This window comes from Eucyclogobius newberryi, unplaced genomic scaffold (genome assembly GCF_026437365.1).
Source record: "Eucyclogobius newberryi isolate DKJ021-1_F unplaced genomic scaffold, fEucNew1.0.hap1 SCAF_13, whole genome shotgun sequence".
NCBI lineage: Eukaryota > Metazoa > Chordata > Actinopteri > Gobiiformes > Gobiidae > Eucyclogobius > Eucyclogobius newberryi.
This window is the reverse complement of record NW_027315757.1, coordinates 26,280,998-26,305,642: the sequence shown is the minus strand read 5'-3', so window position 1 is coordinate 26,305,642 and position 24,645 is coordinate 26,280,998. Positions and strand designations below refer to the sequence as shown.

Below are 24,645 nucleotides of genomic sequence, written 5' to 3'. Positions count from 1 at the left end.
TAATGCTAAAAGAAGTACATTTTATTTTTGTTCTTATTAGTACATAATCATTTTAGAGACATAAGACTTCTTAAGCAAAGAACTACCCAGAACAATCATATTTACAACAGAAATGGGTTGTTGAAATGTACAAAAAACATAAACAAAAACATAACCACTCGGAGTGCACAGTCTGCAATGAAATGTGAACAACAACGACATTAACTGTGGTTCCCAGGTCGGACAATCTACTGCAAAGTGAAATAAAACTATGGCACAATTACAAGTTGTGATAGGTTCCTGCACCAGCAATGTCTTGTACATTATGTTCAGAAATCTACACCAAAAACTATGGCTTTAAGTTGAAATGCCTATATTGAGTTTCCATACTCTCAGGTAGTGGTAGTGGGGAAATAAGTGTCTTCCCAAACTTATGTTAAAGGCAAAGGTTGCAGCACTACATAGCAGCGTTGTGCCCTTCCCTATCTTTCAAGTTTGGGAGGAGACTTTATGACACTGGACTGCTGCTGTAGATGCAGCGGGAGCGGCCCGCACTGCATGCCATAAAGGACCTCCCTGAGGAGTGACTGGGCACAAGCAGTCAGAAACCAGCCGTCATGACCCCACCGGGACCCACCTGAGACCACCTCAGCTACAGGAAGATAGGAATGTTAGTTTTAGTCCATAGAGGGACATGATGAGGGCCTAAAATGATGATGCCATTTGACAGACTCAGCCTTTAGGCAGGGAATTATATAAAATAGCAGCTGTATAAGTATAGCTTAGTACATCTGAGTATGTTATAATGTATCCACAGATTTCACAAATATACAAGTATAAAAAATGAAAACAAAAACCAAATAGGCAGTGAAAAGCTGACTTTGTAAGCAGAACCAATGCTTGCTAAGTGTATAATCACAAACTTGATGATGTCTGGGCTGGCAGTCGACTATGTTTCGCCCACAGTGAGATGCTACATTTTGTTGAAGTCTTACAAAAGTCAAAAGGAAAGTCATAGCTTCAGTGCCACCCTTTCATGATAAATATGCATTGAAGAATCTTGTTGGACCCACACAGACCCCACAGGCTGGTCACTTGAAGTGCTTTAAAGACACTGATGTACATTCTTACTCATAATACTCATATGGAAAGTAAATAATTACCACAGTTCAATTAAATCAGAAATTATAACTAATGCTTGGCTACTTTTATATATTTGCTATAACCTGGTAAACATTTTGACCAAGTTTGAAGGCCTAAATAAATAAAATCAGGTGGATATTCTCTTTCAGTTAACTGGCCTGAATGAATGTTATGGAAGCCATGTTTGCTCAGAAATGTAGTCAGTTTATATCAAAGGAGTTTATGCATATTTGAATTGTTGCCAGGCCAGAAAGAAATGTTCCACCTAAAATGTTCAAAAAGAAAATAAAAACACAATAAATAAAAATAAATGAATTCCCTTCAACATTTTCTTTTTTCTTTCTACTTGTAAATGTTAGTTTCAGGAAAACATTCCCAAGTCTTTGAAATTAAAGACTTAAGTTTCTTCATATATTTTTTATAATAAAAAACAAGTCCATCTGTGACAGAATTACTTCATTAATTGCCTGTTATTTTACCAGGCAACACACATTTCCCTTTACGTTTTTCTCTGCAGTCATCATTAGCAGACGGTCCTCATAATACAGTCAATCCAAATCCAATGAAAATCTTGGAAACAGGCTGACGCATAAACACAGACGGGCCAGAGGCCAGTCCAACATTTGACCCAGTGTCCTTTTCACACAGGATCTGTAGAGGCTTCACGCAAACACCTGCATCTTCCCATTGGCCTCTGGGAGTTGGGAAATTTGGGTTTGAGCAGTACCAGCGACAGCTGGACTGGGAGTAGAATCTGACCAATCAGAAACACACTGAGGAGAGGGGCTGGACCAGGGCTCGGGGGACTCGGGGGAGGGGGTCAGGTAGGGATGCTCGCTGGGCAAACGGAGGTAATGCTTGGGTGTTGTATCCAGTGCAGAAGTGTAGCTATGTTGAGAGGGAGGGGTGGGATAGTCCTCTGTCCCTGCACTGGACTGGGGCGCCAGCGGCTGTGGGGTCTGTGTTATTGGGGTGGATGTTTGTGCCGGCTGAGTCTGTGGCTGCTGCGCGGGCACCTGCGACATCTGCTGAGGCTGCTGTTGGAAGAAGGAGGGAGTGGGCTGAGAGCTCTGGGGTGTGGGGGGTGTGGATGTGGTCAGACTGATGAGCTGCTGGTGCTCTGCGATGGAGGGCAGTTTGACTGGACTGATGGAGGGTGTTACGCTAACTGGTGTGGGCTGAAGCATGGCGCTGCGGTACATCTGCTGCTGGTGGAGCATCATGTTTTGTTGCTGCATTGCAGCGCTCTGTGGGTGCATCCCCGCCTGACTGCTATGGACCAGATTCACAACCTGTTGACCACACTGGGAAGAGGGAGGCATCCGACTGTGCCAGTCAAAGGGCACACTGACTGGGCTGACCAGGCCCATGTTGAGCCCCATCTGACCTGAACTCAGCACAAAGCCATGGTTAACATCAGAAGACATGGACACCCGGCCCTGCAGAGACATACCCCCAGCCCCCAGGTCATTGAGCTGTGCCAGAGACACAGCAAAGGGGCCAGCTCCATCCATCATGCTGGTGTGCACCATTGGGGTGTTTGGAACAGACATAGACGTGTGGTAAAGCCCTGGAGATGGCATAGCTACCGGTGATGTGGGGTTGGTGATGTAGCCAGCGTTGCTCGTTCCACCATGTGGTGAGTCCAGAGAGTCGACAGGGGACAGGGTGACTGAGCTCTCCAGTAACGCACTTTGCATGTCTAAGGTTAACTTCTTATTGCGTGCTTTGACAGACTCCTTCAAAGTGTTATGTTGGCCCCCGAGGCCTGAACCCTTTGACCCAGGTCGGCGGTTCTTCTTTCCTTGAGGAGTGGTTTTCAGACTTGGCATGAAGGCACTTGGAGGGCACATGAGAGGGGACAGTGTGTGTGCCCCAGGCATGTGGTGTCCAGCCCCTCCGTGGCCCTGAGGACTTCTCACTGTATTGTACTCGTCCAGAAGCTGCACTATGTCGTGGTGCATACGCTCCTGTGCAATGTCCCGGGGAAGTCTGTCCATGTGGTCTGTGATTTCGCGATTTGCAAAATGAGCCAGAAGCACCTTTACAGCCTCACAGCTTCCCTCTCGTGCAGCCAGGAACAGAGGCGTCTCCTCCTAAGAGGTAAATGAGAGAAGCAATGAGTCCAGACTGCGATTATAGACTATTTATATTAGCACAGTTATAGAAATAATCACAGGCATTACCTTGAGGTCTTGCATATCTTTGTTTGCACCATTCTTCAGCAAAGCCACTGTGGCATCAACATTGTTTACTGCTGCTGCCCAGTGCAGTGCAGATTTACCTAAAAATACATATTTGTTTTAATGGTAAATTCTATGTAAAAGTCAGCAGTGTGCCAGTGAGAGCAGATTAGACATGCTTACCTAATTCATCGACTGCATTAACATCAGCATGGCATGTGATAAGTTCTTCTACCATGCCTTCTACTGCTAACCTGGCAGCTAAGATAAGAGCAGTGGAACCATCGTACATGCGAGAGTCCAGATCAGTAGCCCGGTTTCGAATTAAAATCTACAAAATGACATACATTGTAAGTCATATGGTAGGACACACCATATTTACGTTATAAGACAAAACAAATGGGTCATTTCAGATTACCTGGAAGACTCCCTGTGCATCTGCAGCCACTGCCGCGTGGAGAGGTGACCGCCCAGTGTTATCCTGTGCATTGGCGTCTGCTCCAGCATCCAGGAGCCTCTTGGCAGCATCAGCGCGGGCATAGCGAGCTGCCAGGTGCAGCGCTGTTTCACCTGTGCGATCAGTTTGAGCTGCGAGGGATGCGCCCTGATAGATGAGGTCAGAGATTATGTTGGCCGAACACTCCTCACTTTCCTCTTCCTCTGCCACCTCCGGCTCGAGGCCTCCTCCACAGAACGATGCCAACATCAGAGGGGTGAAGCCATCTAGAAACAATAAACGCACTCTGTTTAGTCCATGGTAAAAGGAGCTAGCCGAGCAAAAGTCATTAACACAAGCACACATGATTTACTCACCTGGTCCTCGCACATTTACATCCATACAGTCACTTTCATATTCTCCCTGAGGTGGAGTTAGGGCCATAGTTGGAGGTACACGAATGTCTGCTGCTGCGAGGTGGTGTTGGGTCCATTGTCTGCTGTCTACTGCGTCTTCACTGTCAGAGAGCATACTTGGCTCCTCAACCTGACCAGCACAAGTCACATGTCAGTTTTTTGTGTTAAGAAGAAGTTGTTTATGACATTCCAAAGTAACTAACCTTGAGTCTTTTTGCTTCTGGGCAGTCTGAGTCTATCCATTGCTCACTATGATCTCCAAGGAGAGATTCTTCCACTGTTTTTGGGATGTGTCTGTTTTTTATTTTGAAAATAAAAATAAATATTAATATCCATGTGTGCACCAGGCAGATATTATCTACATAAACATTATGTTAGCATTGAAAAATAACTTACTTTAATCCCAAGGCATCCTGGCCAACAGGTTCCCTGCGATTCTTGTTGCTGCTGGGCTCTTTCTTAAGGAAGAATCCTTCTGGGAACCACAGAGTGCTGTGCTCTCGCTTTCTACGAGCAATCAACATGCCGATGACCAGGATCACCAAGAGGAAAAGTGAGGCTGAACCAATCAGCATTAACTTGACCCACTGCGGTATGACTTCAGAGTAGGATGTCTTTTTAACTGCAGCAAAACAGAAACACGATAAATTGTCATTTTCACAATTGAACTATCCGAAATAGATGCAAAATGCACATTTGGTTACTCACCGCTGACTTCTTTGAGAGGGTAAGGAAACGGGAGCAAATCTGTAGCACTAAGGGCCCCTAAGTATTCTGCAGCACTGTCGGCTGATTTAATACAGTCTTCATTTTCCTTTGGACACAGACGGATGTCTATTTCCAGATACACAATCGAGCTGCAAGAACAGAGAAAGCAGCAGATTAACTTTTTGAATGATCATTAATAAATGCTTATTATTGGAATGCCAGACTCACCCAATGACTTCCTCTTGCGGTTGCAATTCTCGTTTGAGGCGGGACTTCCACCGAGTGTAAGGACGAATCATGGCTTCGCCGTTGTCGTCCACTTGAAAGCGCAAAGTAGTGTGCAGAATGGCACTTAACTTTTGCAAAAAAGCAGTTTGTGTGCGCATCAGCTGCTCGGGTGGTAGGAGGACGATAAGGACCAACACACCATCTGCCATTTGCACAGGCACTTTCTGTGCACAGTCCATGCCGTCCCAGCCACACTCCTCCATGTTACAGCCCTGGTCACACTGACCATCAGCGTAGTGGGCAATACAATAAGACTCGTACAAGGGGCTGGAAAAATGACAAAAAATAGTTAGGTCACAATTCTCAAATCTATTGGTGGCAAAAACAATATTTTAGTGATGTTTAACTTACTTGCACACTTTTTCCTTTCTGCAGTCAAAGTTGTCAAAAAGGCAGTCAGCGTTGTTGCAGAATTCATCGCACTGGCTGTTGTTGAATAGACGCCAGCAGCGAGGGTCTGGACAGCGCGCCCAGGGGTTCACTCTCAGAGAGCAGTCCCCTCCATCCCACTGGCATGCGTGGGAATTACATTCTTTATCACAGACGCCGTCATTGGCTTTGCCGTGACAGTCAGCAAGAGGGCACGAAGGGACTGGTGGCTCGGCCACAGTGTTGACCTGCTCACAACGCTTCCCTTTAAACCCACTGCGGCACTGACAGTGGAAGTAGGGGAAACTTGTCTCTTCTGTGCACAACCCATCGTTTTGGCAGGGTTTGGATGAGCAGCCTTCATTTGTGCGATGCTGACACTGGGGTCCACCGTAACCTGGCAAACATGTACAGCGTGCACCCCGTGTGGTCAGGGCACAACTTCCTCCATAGTAGCAAGACAGCTCCCGACAGGACAAGCTCCTCTCACAGTTAGGACCAGTGTGACCCTGCACATTGCATTATCACACTTAGAACACTAAAAGAGGTACCAGCACAAAATGTAAAACATATCCCATTTACTAATTTACTCACCAACTGACAAGTGCACGTGTATCCTAATGCAGAGCTGCCTGATACAGAACAAGCCCCTCCATTTTGACAAGGGTGAGACTCACATACACTAAATCTGTTCTGACATCTCCGACCTAAAGACAACAAAGTGCATTTAGTTCAAAAGCACATTTAGAGATAATTTAACAATAACCTCAACCACATTGTGGTCTCATCTACCTGTGTATCCTGGCTTGCAGACACAGAGGTAATCATTGGGCAGTTGGATGCAGTCCAGGCTGTTGGAGGGACTGCAGGGATTGGAGAGACACTCATTTATGTCGCCCTCACACCTTTCTCCAGTGAATCCAGGGGGGCAGTTACAACGATAGCCTCCCACTCTGTCAACACAGGTGCCATTGTTCAAACACTTTGGAGGGGCATTGCGCAGCCTCAGGGGTGGGGCACAGTCATCTTCATTGATCTCACAGAGCACACCTGCAGAGAAGGCATATTATTGTGATGTAAATTGTTGTTAAATCAGTGTTTTTTTATATACCGGTACTTACCTAATGTCCCAGGAGGGCAAGAGCAAATGTAATGTCCCACCAAGTCAATGCAGGTACCTCCATTCTGGCATGGATGTGACTGGCACTCATTGATCTCAATCTCACAGTTCTGACCAGTGTAGCCCGGCATGCACTAGAATAACAAGCACAAAGACCAATTAATTTATTAGTACTTCAAATACTGTTTCGGGTCTGCAACTATGGGAAACTTACATCGCACTGGTATCCTCCCACATATCCCCTACAGGTGGCGCCATTGTGGCAGGGTTTGTCCTCACAGTGGTCCACTTGGCTTTCACAGTAGCTGCCAGTGTAGTCAGCAGGACATTTACAGAAGTGAGCGATGCCGGTGTTGACACAGTGACCGCCATGGTGGCAGAGTTCGTCGGTTTGGATACCTGGAAATGAGCACAGTTAATATATTATTTTTTTGTTTTTAAAAGAAGTGACAACAGATATTCATTGGAATAAAAAAAGTACCTCTTTGGCGTGCTGCTGTCTCACAAGAGACCTTGGGGATGTCACAGTAACGTCCAGACCAACCACCAGAGCAATCACAACTGAATGTAGCATCTCTTTGTCGACAGTGTCCTCCGTTTTGACAGGGATTGGATCGTCTACACCAGTCAACTGGGGTCTACAGGGAAGGAAAAGCAAAAAAATAAAATACATTTTTCACATTACAGAATAAATATATATATTTGTTGTTGTTGGTGGTGGTTTTTCCCCTGAAATTGTATTATTAGTTTGGATTTGTACCTGGCAGCGGTTTCCGGTGTAGCCCTTGGGACAAGAGCAACGGAAAGACTCGAGTGCATCCTGGCAGACGCCACCGTTCAGACAGGGCTGGGAGTCGCATTCGTTCACCTCGTACTGACAGTGAGAGCCAGTGAACCCGGAGCGGCAAGTGCAGGCGTAACCATTGATTTTGTCTGTGCATGTCCCTCCATTAAAGCACGAGCTATAAATCAGAACAAACAGGTGAGTTGTATGATGTGCGACAATTAAATTTGAAAGGGACAAACTGGTGGAGAACAATAGTCAGTCCTACCTCTCCGTGCAGTCGGGGATGTTCGATTCACAGTGGATGCCGGTAAAACCAGGCCTACATGTGCAAGTGTAGGAGTTAACATAGTCTTTGCATGTGGCTCCATTTTTGCAAGGGGAGCTTTGACATTCGTTGATCTCCAAAGCACAGCGAGGGCCTGTGAATCCTGGCAGGCAACTGCAGTGGTACGAATTCACTTCATCCATGCAAGAACCTCCATTCAAACACGGGTCTGATGAAGCAAAAGAGATGATGTTTAGGGTTTTAGCAGTTATATTTATGTCTTCACACAGGAGATAGTTTAGGTCACTCACTCGGAGAACAGTCGTTAATGTCTGTTTCACAGTTTGGCCCTGTGAATCCACCTCTACACGAACACATGAAGCCACCAAGTGTATTTGTGCAAGTTCCACGGTTCTTACAGGGGTTGCTGACACACTCATTGATATCGTTGTTACACAGTTGACCTATAAACAACATGGCGCATAAATAAATGTCTATTTCCTTTACATTATACGGCAAAACATTTCGATAACCTAATTCTAAACTTACCTTGCCATCCTTGCTGGCATTTACACTGATAGCCCAAGTAGTCAGCAGTATGGGTGCAAATGGCATTATTGGAACACGGGTTTGGAGAGCAAGGAGTGAGGACTTCAGCACAAGTAGGGCCATTGTACGGGGCCTCGCAGATGCAGGTGAAACTTGCCACACCATCCACGCAAGTTCCTTTATTTAGACAAGGACTGGACGAACACTCATTGATATTCACCTGGCAAAGATTACCTGTAAAAAGAAAAACAGTTTTACATACCCTCCCAAAATGCATTGATAGCTAATAGGCTTTTCTGTGATATAAGCATACGGATTGAAAGATTAAAAGATACCTCTAAAGCCTTGTCGACACTTGCAGCTAAAACCGTTGAGTTGGTCAATGCATGTGCCAGCGTTCTGACAAGGACTTGGCAAACAGTCGTTCCGGTCGAGATCGCAGTTCTTTCCCACCCAGCCAGGTTCGCAATCACAGCGATAACTGAAAAAAACAAATACATGCTTATTATTGTTTATTCCTACAACTTTGTACAGAAAAATGTAATACTCTATGATTTAGCCGTCAAAGTTAAATGGTGTGGTGACAGGGGGCATTGCTGAGTCTAAACATCTTTTGTTTTCTTACCCATTGATGTCATCCCTACAGGTTCCATGGGCACAGGGGGCGCTTCCACACTCGTCCACTTGGGAGTAACAGTACGGAGGCTTGAACCCTTCTGGACACTGGCAGTGGAACCCATTCTCCTCATCCACACATGTGCCCCCGTTTCTGCAGGGGCTGGAGGCACACTCGTCTATCTCCACATTGCATTTGGGACCTGGTGTGGAAAAGTACGTCATTTTTATACTGCTGACAGCATTTTATTTTTCAGTAAGAGGAGATGTATTGGTTCTCACCTGTAAATCCAGGTTTGCAAACACAGTCGTAACGATTAATGCCATCTTTGCAAATCCCATAATCACAGGGATTACTGGCACAGTCATCAAAGTTTATTTCACAGTTTGTGCCTGACAATAAAAACACAATATTTACATTTCTTGTTGTTAGAGGCTTACCGCCTTCTAAATACTCAATCTGAACGTGACTTACCTGAGGTCCCATGTTGACACTGGCAAATGTATTTGTTGACCAGGTCCACGCACTTGCCTCCGTTTTGACAGGGGTTGCTGTGGCACTCATTGAGCTGGTTTTCACAGCGGTACCCAGTATAACCAGCATCACAGTTGCAGGTGTAGGTGGCAATGCCATCGATGCATGTCCCGTGATGGCAGGGGTCAGGCTGGCAGTTGTTAGTATTACTCTCACATAGGGTGCCCTCATAACCTACATGAAATAGAAAAATATTTAGACGTGGTTGTAAATTCCAATAGGATATACATTTTATTTGTTAAAAGGCAGTTCCAGGGGTTTATATTGTATACTCTCTTTTCAAAGTTGAACCTCCTGTGTCTGTCTCACATTTTTTCTCACTTTATAAAGCGTCTACAGTTTGGCTCGAATCACACTGGTTGCCCAGACAACAGTGTCTGAGCTAGACAAGACTGGGTTTGTGTAGCATGTGTTTAGAGCAGTGCTGAGTTTGGCAAAGCACTAAAGAAGGACCCTGCACAGGCCTCCCAGTCCTGCTTTTGTTCTGTGTGGCGGAGGGAACAATGGGCTGCACCACGTCAAACAGGAGCCCTGCACTCAACAGAAGGGGCCCACAAACACAGGGAATACCAAGCAGCTGGTCACTGAAACAATGATGTCTCCCACTGCTCCAGATAAACAGGATAAATATCGTTGTTTCACAGACAACCTCAAACTAAAAACATTCTGAAATGGAATTTAGTTTTTACAGAGATTTTATTTTTTTCATTTTAATGTGATGCACACGATAGTGTGATGTGACAGGTTTGAGATGAACAGATGTAGGGGTGAGGACCAATGGTCTTTTCAAAACAAATGCCTTTGCTCAGTGACCCCATGATCCTGACATTCAGAAAAGAGAGGTGGGCCTCAAGTTTCCAGGTTTACACGGCAGACGTCCAGAGAAACTGCTGATTCAGCAAACACTGGCATTTTAATAAAACTTTAACATTGGTCGCATATGCTTATCTCTCAATTTTGTCTACTAAGTAACTGAGAGGAAAGAAAGAACATACCTTCAGCACAGCGACACTCAAAGCCATTGGGCCGATCGTAGCACTTGGCCCCATTCTGGCATGGTGTACTAGCACACTCATCGATGTCGATCTGACACATGGTGCCGGTAAAGCCTGGGACATGCAAACACAGAGGGGAGAGGTCAGAGGGTAGGTCCAGTAAAGGCCTCCAGCCTGGGGCAGAGGGCAGTCCTTGTTAAGGCCAGAGGTCTCTGGCCGGGTGACTGATGTCTGGTCACGATTGACTGGTTAAAACATGAATCTAAATGAAAAATACAGTCTGTGACCTTGAAGATTCACTACAGTCTCTTATTAACCTAACAGAGTGCAATTTATTTGTGTGAAAGGGCCTTAAAATGCACAATATCAACAAATAATGATAAAATAAATAAAACAGAAATGCCCTGTTCAAAAGGATGAGTCGTGGGCCGCAGAGAGTGGGGGTTTGAGGAGACGGTGGGATTGTTTTCTCTTTGGGAACCCCCACAATCTTCCTGCATCAGCTCCACAGACTCAATAGCAAGCTGGGGGTTTAAGGGGGGACGTCTGTCCCAGATGTAAATTGCGGAGCTGGAAAAGAATCTCATTAAAAGACTGCTGTTCCCCTCAGCGCCAGGCAGGACGAGGGAGACTGCTGTCCTGTCCACATTCCACAGAGGAGGGGAGCAGGGTCACAATGGTGTCTTTGTTCTGGCAGCAGGACAGGCAGCTTTCTCGATCTGTCTTTTTAAACAAGTGGTAGCTCTGAGTGGCATGTCTAGATTTTCCTCTTAAGGGCCATTTAAACTTTGGCTTTTTATTCTATAAGGTGCTGACATGAAGGACAGATTTAGAGGCCAGGCAGAAGACTTACCTGGCTGACAGGTGCATGTGAAACCATTAACAATGTCTCGACAGATGCCGTCATTCACACACGGGTTGCTCTCACAGTCATCTATGTCAGCTTCACAGTATGTTCCCATGTATCCTGTAAGACATGTTTGCATTTAGGTTATGTCTACAGACTGCAGGGCATTTAGAAGTGAGTTTCTGTGAATTCCTTCCGTGTTAGATCTTCTTCACAAACACCAAAACTTATCAAGTGATTTGTGTGAGAATTCTAAAGTTGCACTACTGTGGTAAAACAGCCCTCGACTTTGCCAGGGATGATGATGATGAAGATGGTGAAGAGGAAGGACTTGTCTCTGGAAAGGCAGGGGGAGGGGCATGGGCTCTGGGAAAAAGCTTCTTTCCCTCTCTGTGTGTATGAGGGGTGCAAAGTTTAGCACAGAGGGCCTCTATTGTTCAGCTCGATTCCCACAACTCTACAACTCATTAGTATGCACAGCACACTCCTCCCCCTAACTGCTCACCCTCTTGCACATCCAGTCCTATAGACCCGACTCACAACTCTTAATTTGTATAGTTCCCAAAACCCCAGGATGCATGTTGGACTGTGCATGAGAGTTTCACTGTGTTTGTGTCACACCAGACTAAAATTTACTTAACCCAGACCAATGCCCTGTCTAGTGCACCCGAGGACTGACAGCGGAGAGGTGCACGTAAGGAGTTACATAACAGTCTGCAAGTGTGTGCACTTGCATAGTGTTCTATGACAAGGTCAAGTTTAAGCATGGATTTTCTGATGGAGGAAATGTGTGTTATAAATGATGTACCTGGCATACAGATGCAGGTGAACTCTCCAATGCGATCCAAACAAGTTGCATCATTTTGGCAAGGCATAGAGAGACATTCATTAATATCTATTTCACAGCGAGGTCCTGCATATCCACGGCCACACTGACACTGGAAAGAGCCTTCTGTGTTCACACATTTCCCAAAATGCTCACAAGGGTTTGCGCCTGCAAACAAAAATCATATTAAAATATAATTTTAAAGATCAAAGACTTGAAATATCTTGATTTTAAGAATGGTGCACATACCGATAGAACACTCATCCATGTCTTGGTTGCAGGCTCCTCCCACAAAGCCAGCGGGACAGGTGCAAATGGCACGACCGTTCAGAGGGTTTGTGTCACACACAGCACCTTCGTTACATGGGTTACTGACACAAGCATCGTCAAGATGACACAGTAAACCTGCGGAACAAAACATCAATTAACTAATTTTTTCCATACATTTGTATTCGTAATAACCCTTCATACCTGTCTTCCCCACAGGGCACTGGCAGAAGAAGGATGCCACACGGTCGTGGCATGTGGCTCCATTAAAACACACGGCTGTGGCACAGTCGTCGATGTTCTCGCTGCAGTCATCACCGGTCCAGCCGTTCACACACACACAGGTATGTCCTCCAATGATGTTAAAGCAAGTGCCACCATTGTGACAGGCATTGGGCTGCATGAGACATTCATTGACGTCCTCAGCACAGTATTGTCCTAACATGATGAAAAAACATAAAGCCATAAGAACACTTACTTTACTGATGCTTTTGAAAAAGAAGAATCTGAAAAAAGACTGTACCTGTCCATTCTGGTGGGCATTGACAGTTGTAGGTGTTGACACCATCCACACATTTACCCCCATTCATACACTTATGACCTGGGCAGTCGTCCACATTATTCTCACAGTTGTGTCCCTCAAAGCCTGAGAGAGAGAAAGAGATGATGATACACATATACACTTGCTCTTAGAGCCATGTGGCCCCTTCCGGTACACAGGGGCCTTCTCCAGATGCTCCACACAAACTTCCCACACTTGTGGAGGTGAACGTGGGCAGTGAAGTGTTCACAGGGTGTCTGACTGTTTACATGGTTTCATGATGGTTCCCACACAATGCCAGCAAATGTCACGGCTTCTGCCTGTTCCAGAGGCCACTGCTCCCAGCAGTGTTTGCTTGTTTTATAATCTCTCACAGTTTCAATTACTTCCTTTCTGGCAGGAACCATTTCCTGTTCCCTCCCCAGTGGAAACCAGAAAGCTCATAAATACATTTTTCTGTTGTGAACAGGGCAGAGTGCAAAAGGACTGCTGTTTCAACTCTCCCACCCGCCACACTCCCATCACCAGCTATTAATAGCACACAAGACCTGGGATTGAGAACTAACTCCAAGCAGTCTTACTACTCCCTAAATCATCAGTCTGGCGAGCCACCACTGGCAGTGAGGCAGTTTAGATAATTATGATAAGTATCATGATCATAATAATAATGGAAACACCACTTAGTAATAAACACAGCAGCTTACCTGGCAAACATGCACACTCGTAGGAGTGGTCGCTGGTTTGTCGACATGTTCCACCATTGAGGCACTGGGACGGGGAGCAGGGGATGATGGGTATTTCACATGTGCGCCCGCTGTACCCGGGCGGGCACTGACAGCGAAACGACCCATGGGTGTTCATGCAGAGGCCTCCATTGAGGCAGGCACGAGGCTTCCTGCATTCATCTATATCATTGCGGCAGTTTTTTCCTTGAAAGCCCGGAGGACAGGAGCAGTTGTAGTGATTATTCCAATTGACACAGCGCGCCCCGTTGGCACAAGGACTTGTGGCACAGGCATCTATTAGAGAGCAGTCTTGGCCTACGGATGAGAGATCAGGTACAGTTGATCACGTTTCATTTTATTCTTTGCAAATATAAGCACAAAGGGCAAAGATGTACCTCTGAACCCTCTCTGGCACACACAGCTGTATTGTGCGATGCCGTTTGCCACTTGGCTCTTGCACGCTCCCCCATTTAGGCACTGAGTCCGGTGACAGGGATCCAGGAACTGACAAAGAGAGCCTATATATCCAGGACGGCATCTAGATAAAACATGCACATAGAGTTTTGTAAGCCACAGTAATAATGGTTGAATTATTACAAAAATATAGTTGAATGGAAGAACACGCTCATGCTGGAAAGAATAATACACATTGACGTAGGTGCAAAGCTTTGTAAAACCCACAGTGTAATGTTTGACTAAGATAATGATATTAGAAGACTGATAGGTTTATTTAAGACTCCCCAGTGACCGTATAACTCAATTATCTTCATGTTAAACTCAAATCTATGTCCAAAGCTAACATATAACCCCCCTTTGGGACATTAGTCTTCTCTTTGGGGGCTAATAAAATGCAGTAACTCTACACCCACAGTTGAGTCTGCTGTGGACTACCCCCATTTCCCGCTTCAAACAGGGTGTTTAATGCTGATGACAGGCCGGTGATCTCGGGGCCCTGCCTTCAGGCCCTGTACTTTGTTTCACTGGAGAGGAGCCCTAGGCAGGATCAGCAGTGTTTCTTCTGTTATTCATCACCAGGTATTATGCCATGGTGACATCTGGACAATTCTATTAAATGGAGACATGTTTACAACTATACACCTAGAAGTGAATTTCTATTCTCTATTTTCTGCCAAAACAAGATGAAAAACGACACCAATCATTTTTGCAACTTGTGTTTGCAACTACATTGTAACATTTCTGGTGGAGGGTCCACCATCCACCTTTCTCAATGGCGATGTAATTGGTTTGCGTGGAATGTGGTTATTCATCTCCATAGAGTCAAGCAGGTGACACCAGGTCAAATCTGTGGAGAGCCATAATGTGAAATATTCAAGGAAAAGCAATTACATCACCACAGAGAAAAGCAGGTGGCGGACGATCCTTTCACCAAAAATGTTACACAGTGCACCTTTATTTAAATATGTTCACACGCTTCTTTGAAACAGCCACAACATGCCAGCCTATTTTCGACAGTTACCCACTGCAAAATCCCATGACAAACATTTCCCCCTCGGCCTCCTCCCGCATGTGGAGAGGTCAGATGTCAGAGGTGCCCGACTGATTGTGATGATAATGTCAGTGAATCTGCAGGGAGTGGGGAGGGGCCGCTCTGCAGGAGAGTGTGGGATTGGCCCAAAGGACAACCCAAAGGAGGGGGGAGTGGTCTACTCAGCAAGAATGTCATGTCATATTTCCTGTAATGCCATGTCCACTGCCCACTAAAATCCACTTCAAATCCCCTGCTCTGACCCAAACCGCTTTGATCGTTTCTTTAGTTAAATTTTTTAAGGACTGCCTAAACAAAAGTGTAGTTTTTTAAAGTTAACAAACTAACTGAACTCCAGTGGTAACAGAAGTATCTAAAATTGTGTAAACTAGGGTTGAGCAATTAGATTTGCTATTTATGTTTTAAATGTAGGATTATGCCAAAGTTAAAATTTTAAACACATCTTGAGCTTTAATGGTTGAGAGAAGAACCATTAAAGCTCCATGGTTGCAGATTGCTAAACTGCAGGGTTAGCGGGGTTTCATCAGAATAAGATGGGATAGTTTGTTGTTTGCTAAGGAAATTATGTCACTTAAAACAATTTGGGACATTCAATTTGCTTATTGTGACACTTTATTTTGGCTATTTCCATTCAATCGTGATGTAGTAGCCTTAGTGCGAATAATCATAGTTGTTTTGTCTCCATAAGTTATTCAATGTTATGATTTGGTATGTTTTTTTAAATGTGTTTTAACATTGTAAAGCACTTTGAATTGCGCTTCATACAAATTGTGCTCTATAAATAAATTTAATAGATTGATTGTTGGTAAAGATTATTTTGAATTTGAATCTAGACCTTTTCAAGAGTCTTTTCTCCATAGCACTTGCTTGACATGTGAGTGCAGCTATTCCGCTGTCCACTATTACTACGTCCCACAGTGATAGTGCTTGCGAGCCCTTATTGACCACTTTTGATGACTAACAAAGCTGCGTGGTTCATATCTGATAACGTATTACGATATCTAGAGGTGTGTCCAGATATGTTGAGAGGGTTGTTAAATACGGGGGCGTTATGTTTTATGTTATGTGCATTGGTTGAAAGTGACTGATTCTGCAAATAAAATGTTTTCGGCCTTCCAACCATATCATAGTTGAGAAAAGTTGAGAAAGCCAAAACACATTCTTTTGTCTAGACCTGACTCTGTGCCAGCGCTCTACTCCCATAACACACGAATCAGGCCGGACTCGTATCAATGCAGAACGCTCTGAGAAACGTGCTACTTTGTCTCCTGCACCTGAGTGTCCCTTATCAGGCTCTTTACAACCTTGTGGATTCCTTGGCTCTGGGAACAGCAGACCAAGCCTTGCTAATGTGTATGTGTGTGTGTGTGTGTGTATGTATGTGTGTGTGTGTGTGTGTGTGTGTGTGTGTGTGTGTGTGGGTGTGTGTGTGTGTGTGTGTGGGTGTGTGTGGGTGGGTGGGTGTGTGTGTGTGGGTGGGTGGGTGGGTGTGTGTGTGGGTGGGTGTGTGTGTGTGTGAGGGTGTGTGTGTGTGTGAGGGTGTGTGCGCGTAAGGCAGGTGCAGACGCTTGTTGCGCAATGGGCCCCTGATTCATTCTTGATGACTTCTGACCTTTGAGGAAGCGGGGCAGCAGATGAGGGGAAGGTCTCTGAGGACACAGGAGGCATGCCTATAGTCGGTAATCTCCCGGTGTCAACACGTATTAAGCCTTTGGACAGCTGCAACATTTGGAAACCATGCATCTGTCCACATCTGTCAGCAAAAAGCCAAGTTGTCTGGGCTTCGCTGCCAGCTACAGACGTAAAAAAGCCATCTCGTTTTGGAAAACCACGACAAAATACTCTCATTATTAGCAAATTCACATCAATCGTAAACGGGATATACGCATGCCACGGCAAAGTCTCTTTACACACTTCTTCACAAGCAAAAGCAACACTGCAATGAATGACGCAAACACATGCAGCTACAACACACCCATAAACACACTGGGAGGACACTTACAACCAGTCTTAGCACCTGTGGTAAACTCATCAAACAGCTGAGGAAATAATTGCAAAATATGGACAGATTAAGTTCTTGGAAATTGTAATTACAAGTAGTCAAAAAAACGTGTTTGATTTGGTTTAAACCCGTGAAACCCCAAAGAAACCCAATGCCACATTTCCTGCTTTCTGGGTCATTGAAGCTGGGTAACCTGAGCCCATCTTCTTGTACACAATAGCCTCTACTCCGCCAGAGGTCATAGGCGAGCTCACCTGTGAACAAAGAGGCTGTAATCTGCGCCACGGTTCATATACCACGTCATGCTCTACAAAGCAACAAGTATAAAGGACTCCTCTGCTCTCTGAGGGTATTTCCTGGATAACTGGATAATAACAGAAACAACAGAAGTGGCTCTTCTCTGGCTTAAGGCGAGATTTAAACACCAACGTGACAAAGGGCTGTCATTTTATAGTTTTGGTATTGGACAACTTTTAGCAGTATATCTGTAAGTTAAACCGCGTATTCTTTTGTTTTTGTTTTTTAAAGCTCAAAGAACCAGGTCCTCTCTTTCATTAAAGTCCATACTGACATCATATTGGCAACAGCAGGCCCTCAGCAGCCCCCCCTTCCCCGTCCTCTCTGCCTCCTATGCTACGCCTCAGCTCGGCCAGGGCTTTCTCAGGAGAAAAAAGCCTGGGGGGGTGGGGAGCATTTTGTGGTCCAAATAAAGGAGCTAAAGTAGTCCGAACTCTTTTGTGTGATCTTGTTGGGCAGTGGGGGTGCTGCGAAGAGAGAGAGCGAGGGTGCGAGAGAGAAGAGGAGAGAGAGAGAGGAGGGGGTGCAGTGACCCAAACAAACAGCTTGTCTTTCAGCAGGCCTAAGCTTACATGGACCAACAGGCCTGGGCTGTAGCCTGGCAACAGTAACCCATGGTGAGAGCGAGCTGGACCGAGGCAGAGGGGTCCGAAGGGTTTCATAAGGACAGTTTGGGAAGAATCACTCCAATTTGGAAGTGCGGTGTGCAAGAGAAGCCATATGAACACTGATCTAACAGTTTATACGGGAAAAGGACTTCTCATATTTGAAATAGCAAGAGGCATGTCCATGACCACATTGGGAAGGGGCTTTTCAAATCTTCACTCAAGTTCAAAAACTCCACCCTGCCGACTAAAGGAAAAACATTTTCGACCAGAAAAAATCCAAATCCACAGCAATAACAAACTAATGACTATTAACTGTTGACCAAGCAACTGCTTTGTCTAAGAAATAAATGTAGCAAGAGCTGAATTATTGAAACACATGTTAAAATGTATTCGTAAGAGACAGAAAAGGAAAAGACAGAGAATTTAAATTATTTGAAGTGTGGCCACTGCGCCTCTGCTCAAAATGAGGAAAAGTCTAGTCGTTCCTAAACCACAGCGCATTCTGTAAAAACAATGCAAAATTGTTAAGTGCGGTTGAAGCGTCTGTGTAATCAAAGGCCCAGTGGAGTCTTTTGATGAAAAAACAAAGTCCTTCCTTCTCCGTAAGCACACAGACTATTGGAAAACGCTGCTCGCAGACATGACTTCAATCAGAGCCGCTTTAAAGTCCTCATCTCCTGGAGGCCTTGGCATGAGACTTCACAGAGGGGCTTACTTGTGGTTGGGGCGGAGAATAAGACAAAATGGATACCCCAAATGCCGAGAAATTACAAAAAATGACACTGCAAACTGGTTCATAGACTGAATTGGCAATGAAATCAGGAGGAATACAGAAGCCACTTAAGCCAGACCAATACGACAGGGACGTGCGTAACAGTCGGGTCAAAAGCCATTACTTCCTGCGATGGGGCCTGGGAACAACAGCTTCTAGTTCTCCCCAATGACCCAAAATAAGGGCCATTTTTTTTGTTTCGACTCCAGTTTTCTGCATCTCACCGGACATTTTTCGTGATAGATGATGAGATTACAATAGCTCCATCGGCCTGTCAGAAGACTTTGAAGCATATAAAACCTCAACAATTTAAGAGCAAGTCAAACAAGTCAATCCAAACGTCACGTCCTGAATGACAGTGGGTTAACAGTATTGTTGAGGAGCATTCCTCAGAGGTATGCCGGGGTGAAGGATGGGAGTCGTGGACAATGGTCGGCGCACTGGTGGGATAGCAGGAATCTTAGTAAGCATTCCTTTCTAATCCACCGTAAAGATGCCAAAGAAAACACTAGCCCCGAGGTGCTGCCTAAGCCAACAAAATAATCTGCCTCTCTTTGCTATTGTCTGATTATTATTACGATTGGCAAACGGGTTAATTTTCACTCTCTTATCAATATTACACTTAACTTTGTGATTATTAAAGCTGATGTAACACTATAGTTCAAATGTTGTCCCTGTTCACATTCTGGATGAGAGTTGCATCAAGAAAAAACCTATACCAGACCAGACCTCATGAAGTTTCAGTTCAAAGAGTAAATACTATTTAGAGATCAACCAATATGTATTTTTTTCATGATGATGCCGATTTTGTTTAGAATCCAGACCAATCAATGACAAATAATGTATTATTTCGCCTACATTATATAATTTGGGTTTACTACAAACTCATCCACAGCCCTGTTTTACCACAAACAGGATAAGAGAGCATTAAAGTGTTCAAACACATGTTTGTGTTAGGCAGCTGGTTGGCCCAAACTAAATATTGGCCTCTGCTGAAAATGTAAGCCCTACAATAATAATAATAACACAATCAACTATTTCTGTTTTACTACTTGCTATTCTGCTCGGAACTGCCTCGCTACAACAACAGTCTGCTCCTTATCAAAGTCAGAGAGGTACTGTTTTATCAATTCCTTGGAGGGAGGGTGGAACCGCACGCCAAAATATCCTACACTCCTCACTTTTCCACTACCGATGCCAGGATCAGAGCATGCATACTTAATAATACCGCTGTGTTTCTTACACACTGTTACGTCGCTCATTGTCTTTTTGTCACGTTGTGTTGAGAACCGGTGGCTGAGACGAGCGAGCGCCGGCATGTGAGAGTGCAACATGTGTTAAAGGGAAAAGCGAGCTACAGGCTTCATTCCTCCACTGGCCTGTCTCTCGCAGTATGGGGGCAGCGGACCAGCTCAATGGCAGCACCTGGCCCTACGCTTTCCCCCCATTGTCCAGATCTGACTTCACTGGATTACCATCACAACATCCACCAGCTGTCCCCTGCTACAACCTCCCCCCCCCCTCGTTCCTTCGCCCCTTGGATCTCTCCAGCTGGATGCGCTCTGAATGACACCCTCTCAATCTGCCTAATTATATCTCCTGAGGCTCCGTAGGCTGCGCATTCCGCTCGAGGGGTGGTGCCGGGGGGCTCGCCTGCTCTCCATCCTGATCACTCACCTTTTTTGGAGAGACACCCATTCGCTTTTCACTGTCAAGTATCAACAGCATCAGCAAGTGGACGGTGAGGTGAAAGCGTGAAGTCTCTAAATGGTGGTGTAAGCTTGGGATTTTGGGGGTTTTGATGAGATTTGAGTGACGTAAATAAATGTCTTGAACCAGTAATATCGTCATTTTTCTTGAGCCATCATTGTGTGGTCATCAACATCTTTGCAATTTAATTTGACAGGTTTTTAAGCTTCTAATCAGTTCTTGAACTACAGAACAAAGAGCACTACGTGTGGTTGGCTAGATTGTTATACATTTGTGTTCACACTTGACTTGTCATTATTTGGTCCTAAATTGAGCCCATTTTTGTCCTGAGGCAGACTTGGTTTGATCCTTTTTCTAGTCCTTGTTTAGTCCAGGTTTAGTTTTGGGGTAAGCAAGCAACGCACCCTGATACTGATGTTTCCAGAAGATAACAACAGTACCAACAATAGTTTTGGTTAAACTTAAAAGCGATATTTGCCATGGTATTTGTGTACAACAGGCACTATCAAATGTAGAGAGGGGAATGCGGCGCTATTCAATGATCTCATGAGCGATGTTGGACTGAGACTGAACCAGGTCTCCCAGGAAAGGATCGAGTCAGCATCGAAACTGCCACAAAGAATACAGCAGCTATATTATAATATGATAGCATTGTTAGCTCCGGCACAGGATACTAGTAATCTGGGACAGCAACAATGTACGCAGTCTTACATGCTGTCACCTGAGCTGATTTTAGCTTCGAGACAAATTTACCAACTATTGACGAAAGTAGCTTGAACATAACCGTCTTTCGTTGTATAAAGTTACAACAAACTCCTCTAAATTCCAACCAATTGCCAAAACATGCTTCCCGGTTTATTCTGTCCACGTCTCTTTGTTGAGTGCCGACTTTGGCCTTTCTAGTCACCCCATCGGACCAGGCCAGGTTTCAGCCAGGTATCTGGTGGAAGAAAGGGCCTTTTCTGCTGCTTTGGAGGTATCTCTAATTTCGGTGGGTTCCCAGGGGAAGGGGTGGAGTGGCGGCTGCGTTCACCTCGGCTGCGGACTGGTCTAACCGCTCCTGAGCCCTGGATGATGTCTCGAGTTAGAAATCTGATGTATGTGGCTCTTGGCATGGCACCAGTGGAGGGATTACACATGGACAGCCCCAGTACCACTAACATATGTACACAGCGTCATGGACATGTCTGCAGCACAAAGAGCTCGGGCTAAACAAAAGGCTCGTGAATGGCACTTACGAAACCAGACACATGCTAGAAGTGTGATTAAGGAGAACGTTTGAACTCAATTGCGATGGGATTTTTAAAACTAAGATCTCGTAAACTCGGAGCAGACGAAGCAATTGCAATTCTCGTGACTTTTTTTTTCAACCTTGTACTTGGAAAAATGGACTAGGAACTGCTAAACTTTTCTACAGGGCAAATCTAGTGGCAAGAAAACTGTACTTAACGTTTTTCTACATCCTCCCCAAGGTTAGTTTTGCCCAGAAGATTCCTAACAATTACAAATTAACTTGTGTAATGGCAGCCAGGCATCTTGACAGACTTGGCTGGCTAATGATTTAAAAAAAAAGGCAGCAGGGATACCACACTTCACTCGAATAACAAACTAGCCATTTTCTTTTTCATATCTAGCCCTGATTTAACTTTCGTCGCTCGTTGGAAAAGTCGAGATTGAGCCCATTGGCTGCCTGGGCCCATCAAATGTAATACTGGCCAGACTCCAGCCTATTAAGAGTAAATTACAAACCGACTAATGAGTCAGTTTGGTTTTGGAGGGAAGCAGCTGCAACCCAAGGAATTCTTCTCCCAAAAGACCGTACCTCTCCGTTTTAAATACTCTCCATGGACCTCGCAGGTTTTCAAAGAACCAATCACCCCCAGCACCATGCCATTTAACAGCAAAGAGGCCCCCACAGCCTCTCATAATTTAAAAAACAAAAGCTGTATCTCCAAAAGTGCCAAAGGGGTGGGTCTGAAAAGTGACTCCTTAAAATCAAGAACATAGATGCTAAAGGTAGAGCTTGAAAAAAAAAAAAAAAAAGGAAGTTATTGGTGTGTTATGATGTGTAGTTATGTGTGAGTAATGCAGTGCAGTGATTGTACCTGACAAAGATCTTGAACAGGTGCAAGACGTGAAGGAGGGAGTCCTGCTTGTTCTGACTTGATCCAAACTCATCCGCTCTTGCCTAATTAATTTTATGCTCAACCTGTTCCGTGGCTAAACTAAATGCAGTCTATTATGCAAATCCTTTTCTCTTTTGCTTTGTTCAGTCTGAAATGTATATTCTATCCCCATCATGTGTGTGTGTGTGTGTGTGTGTTGTGTTGTAGACTGATGTTGTGTTGTGTGCACGAACACGTTGGACTTACATGCATTTGGAAGATGAATCTATACACGTCCCTCCGTTCTCACACGGCCTGTTTTTATCCATGCAGCGGAAACCTGCGGGCACGGGACAAAGTGAATGGAGCAGCAGAGCCAGACGGGGCCAATACACAGCGCTTCAGCTGCGGGACAGGGGCCGCCTCATTATCACCCATGCATCCCCAATAAGGCTCCGCTGGCATACCATAAGTTTGTGTGGAACTTGGATTAAAGTGTTGTTGTTTTTTCAATCAAACAAGTCATAGCTGGCCTATATATCAGCAAAAATACAGTGTTTATTTGTTTAGCACAGAGTTTTAAAGAGAAACACAATCAAACATTTAAATGCCACTGAGACACTACATTGTGTGTCTACTTTACACGTTTAACTTACAAATCTTACATAAATATTATAGCATTGTTCAACTATCCGTGTTCCCCACATTAGCACTTTGAGAGAGCACTTTGATGGAGCACTTGGGCACCTGATGCTTAGGCTACTGCACAGGCTTTTCACTCCATGTTCATTGATTAAATGACTGAAACGGTGAAGGCAAATTATACCAGCCAGAACATCTCTAAGTGAACGTTCTAAATCTTTGACTGGTTTTCTATTTACAACTTTGGCCCCGTAACAAGTTTGAACATGCCCACCAGCAGCACCCCAGAGACCCCCGTCTGAGAATAAAGAAGCGCTCGGGAGAAAGTTGTCCCAACAGGTCGCTTTGCTCAGAATAAAACTGTGTATTCAAAGTAAAAACAATTCAGCTTTACCTTCACACAGATGTATAAGCAACAAACACGCCAGAATAATCCATGGGGTACTATTCCCTTCCATTTCGATGGAAACGTTTCCAACGCCTGAAGATGGTCTTTAACAAAAATACATCCTTTACAAACGCAAAAAAATGGCAATGGTTCCGGAACCGTAGCAGTTTTCTTTAAACAAAAGTAGCCTCAAAAATGGTATTACGTCCCAAGCGCGTTTTGTATTATCCAGCGCAGCTCGGCCACGGCTGCTGTGCTTCTCCTGAAACTTTAGAGAAAAGTTTCCCCCCAGAGTGTCCCACCGTCCTCTGTGGCTCCGCCCCCTGCCTCCCTCCCTCCCCCCTCCCTCCCCCCTCCCTCCCTCCCTCCCTCCCTCCCTCATCCCTCCCTCCCTCCCTCCCCCCTCCCTCATCCCTCCCTCCCCCCTCCCTCCCCCCTCCCTCATCCCTCCCTCCCCCCTCCCTCCCTCACCCCTCCCTCACCCCTCCCGTGCGCACGCGGCAGGAGCTGTCCCAGGACTGCTCCAGCTCCCCCAGTCTTTTACTAGTTTAGGCCAGTATTATGCGTTGACTACTGTGGAAGATTTAACTGTGGAATATATAATAACAGATTTAAAACACTACCAGAATGTGAGATGCTTATGGCGTTTTAGACCAGGGGACATTTTGTGGAATATATAATAACAGATTTAAAACACTACCAGAATGTGAGATGCTTATGGCGTTTTAGACCAGGGGACATTTTGAAACCTGGGACCCCTTATCAGTATGAAAGTGTCCCCAGGAGCCCCTTTGTTCTCCACAATGGAAATTCAGACGGTCCAACCATGTTTATGTCCACGTTTGGAGGAAAAATACATTTCCCATAGTTCTTATAAAGGGTTGGCAATATATCACATTTGAGATAATGTCATGAATGTTGTTTTACAGCAAAAAATGAAAAAAGTGATGATGTAAACTTTTCAATTAAGGTTTAAGGCAATATTTCTGAACTTTTGTGATCCATTTGACAGACATTTCA

The 24,645-nt window shown here is 45.0% G+C and overlaps 1 protein-coding gene across 2 annotated transcripts; it reads right to left on the bottom strand.

Moving 5' to 3' along the window:
- notch3 (notch receptor 3) lies at positions 1 to 23,905 on the bottom strand. 2 transcript variants are annotated; one of them, XM_072443084.1, is made up of 33 exons: positions 23,632 to 23,904; positions 22,863 to 22,935; positions 13,990 to 14,132; positions 13,574 to 13,909; positions 12,852 to 12,974; positions 12,533 to 12,766; positions 12,311 to 12,466; positions 12,044 to 12,229; positions 11,242 to 11,355; positions 10,389 to 10,502; positions 9,334 to 9,567; positions 9,141 to 9,251; positions 8,869 to 9,061; positions 8,579 to 8,724; positions 8,244 to 8,477; positions 8,006 to 8,158; positions 7,695 to 7,923; positions 7,403 to 7,604; positions 7,124 to 7,280; positions 6,857 to 7,041; positions 6,644 to 6,776; positions 6,315 to 6,572; positions 6,117 to 6,229; positions 5,505 to 6,031; positions 5,094 to 5,420; positions 4,866 to 5,014; positions 4,554 to 4,779; positions 4,361 to 4,451; positions 4,119 to 4,287; positions 3,724 to 4,028; positions 3,489 to 3,636; positions 3,309 to 3,406; positions 1 to 3,218 (listed from the first exon to the last, which is right to left on the bottom strand). In XM_072443084.1, the coding sequence occupies exons 1-33, from the start codon at positions 23,693 to 23,695 to the stop codon at positions 1,785 to 1,787; spliced, it is 7,365 nt and encodes a 2,454-aa protein (XP_072299185.1). In that variant the 5' UTR covers positions 23,696 to 23,904; the 3' UTR covers positions 1 to 1,784. The 2 variants fall into 2 exon arrangements, with proteins under 2 accessions (XP_072299185.1, XP_072299186.1); XM_072443085.1 differs by lacking the exons at positions 1 to 3,218; positions 3,309 to 3,406; positions 3,489 to 3,636; ... (1 more) ...; positions 4,119 to 4,287; positions 4,361 to 4,451 and having other exon boundaries at positions 4,554 to 4,771; positions 4,852 to 5,014; positions 23,632 to 23,905.
- Positions 23,906 to 24,645: the final 740 nt, after the last annotated feature.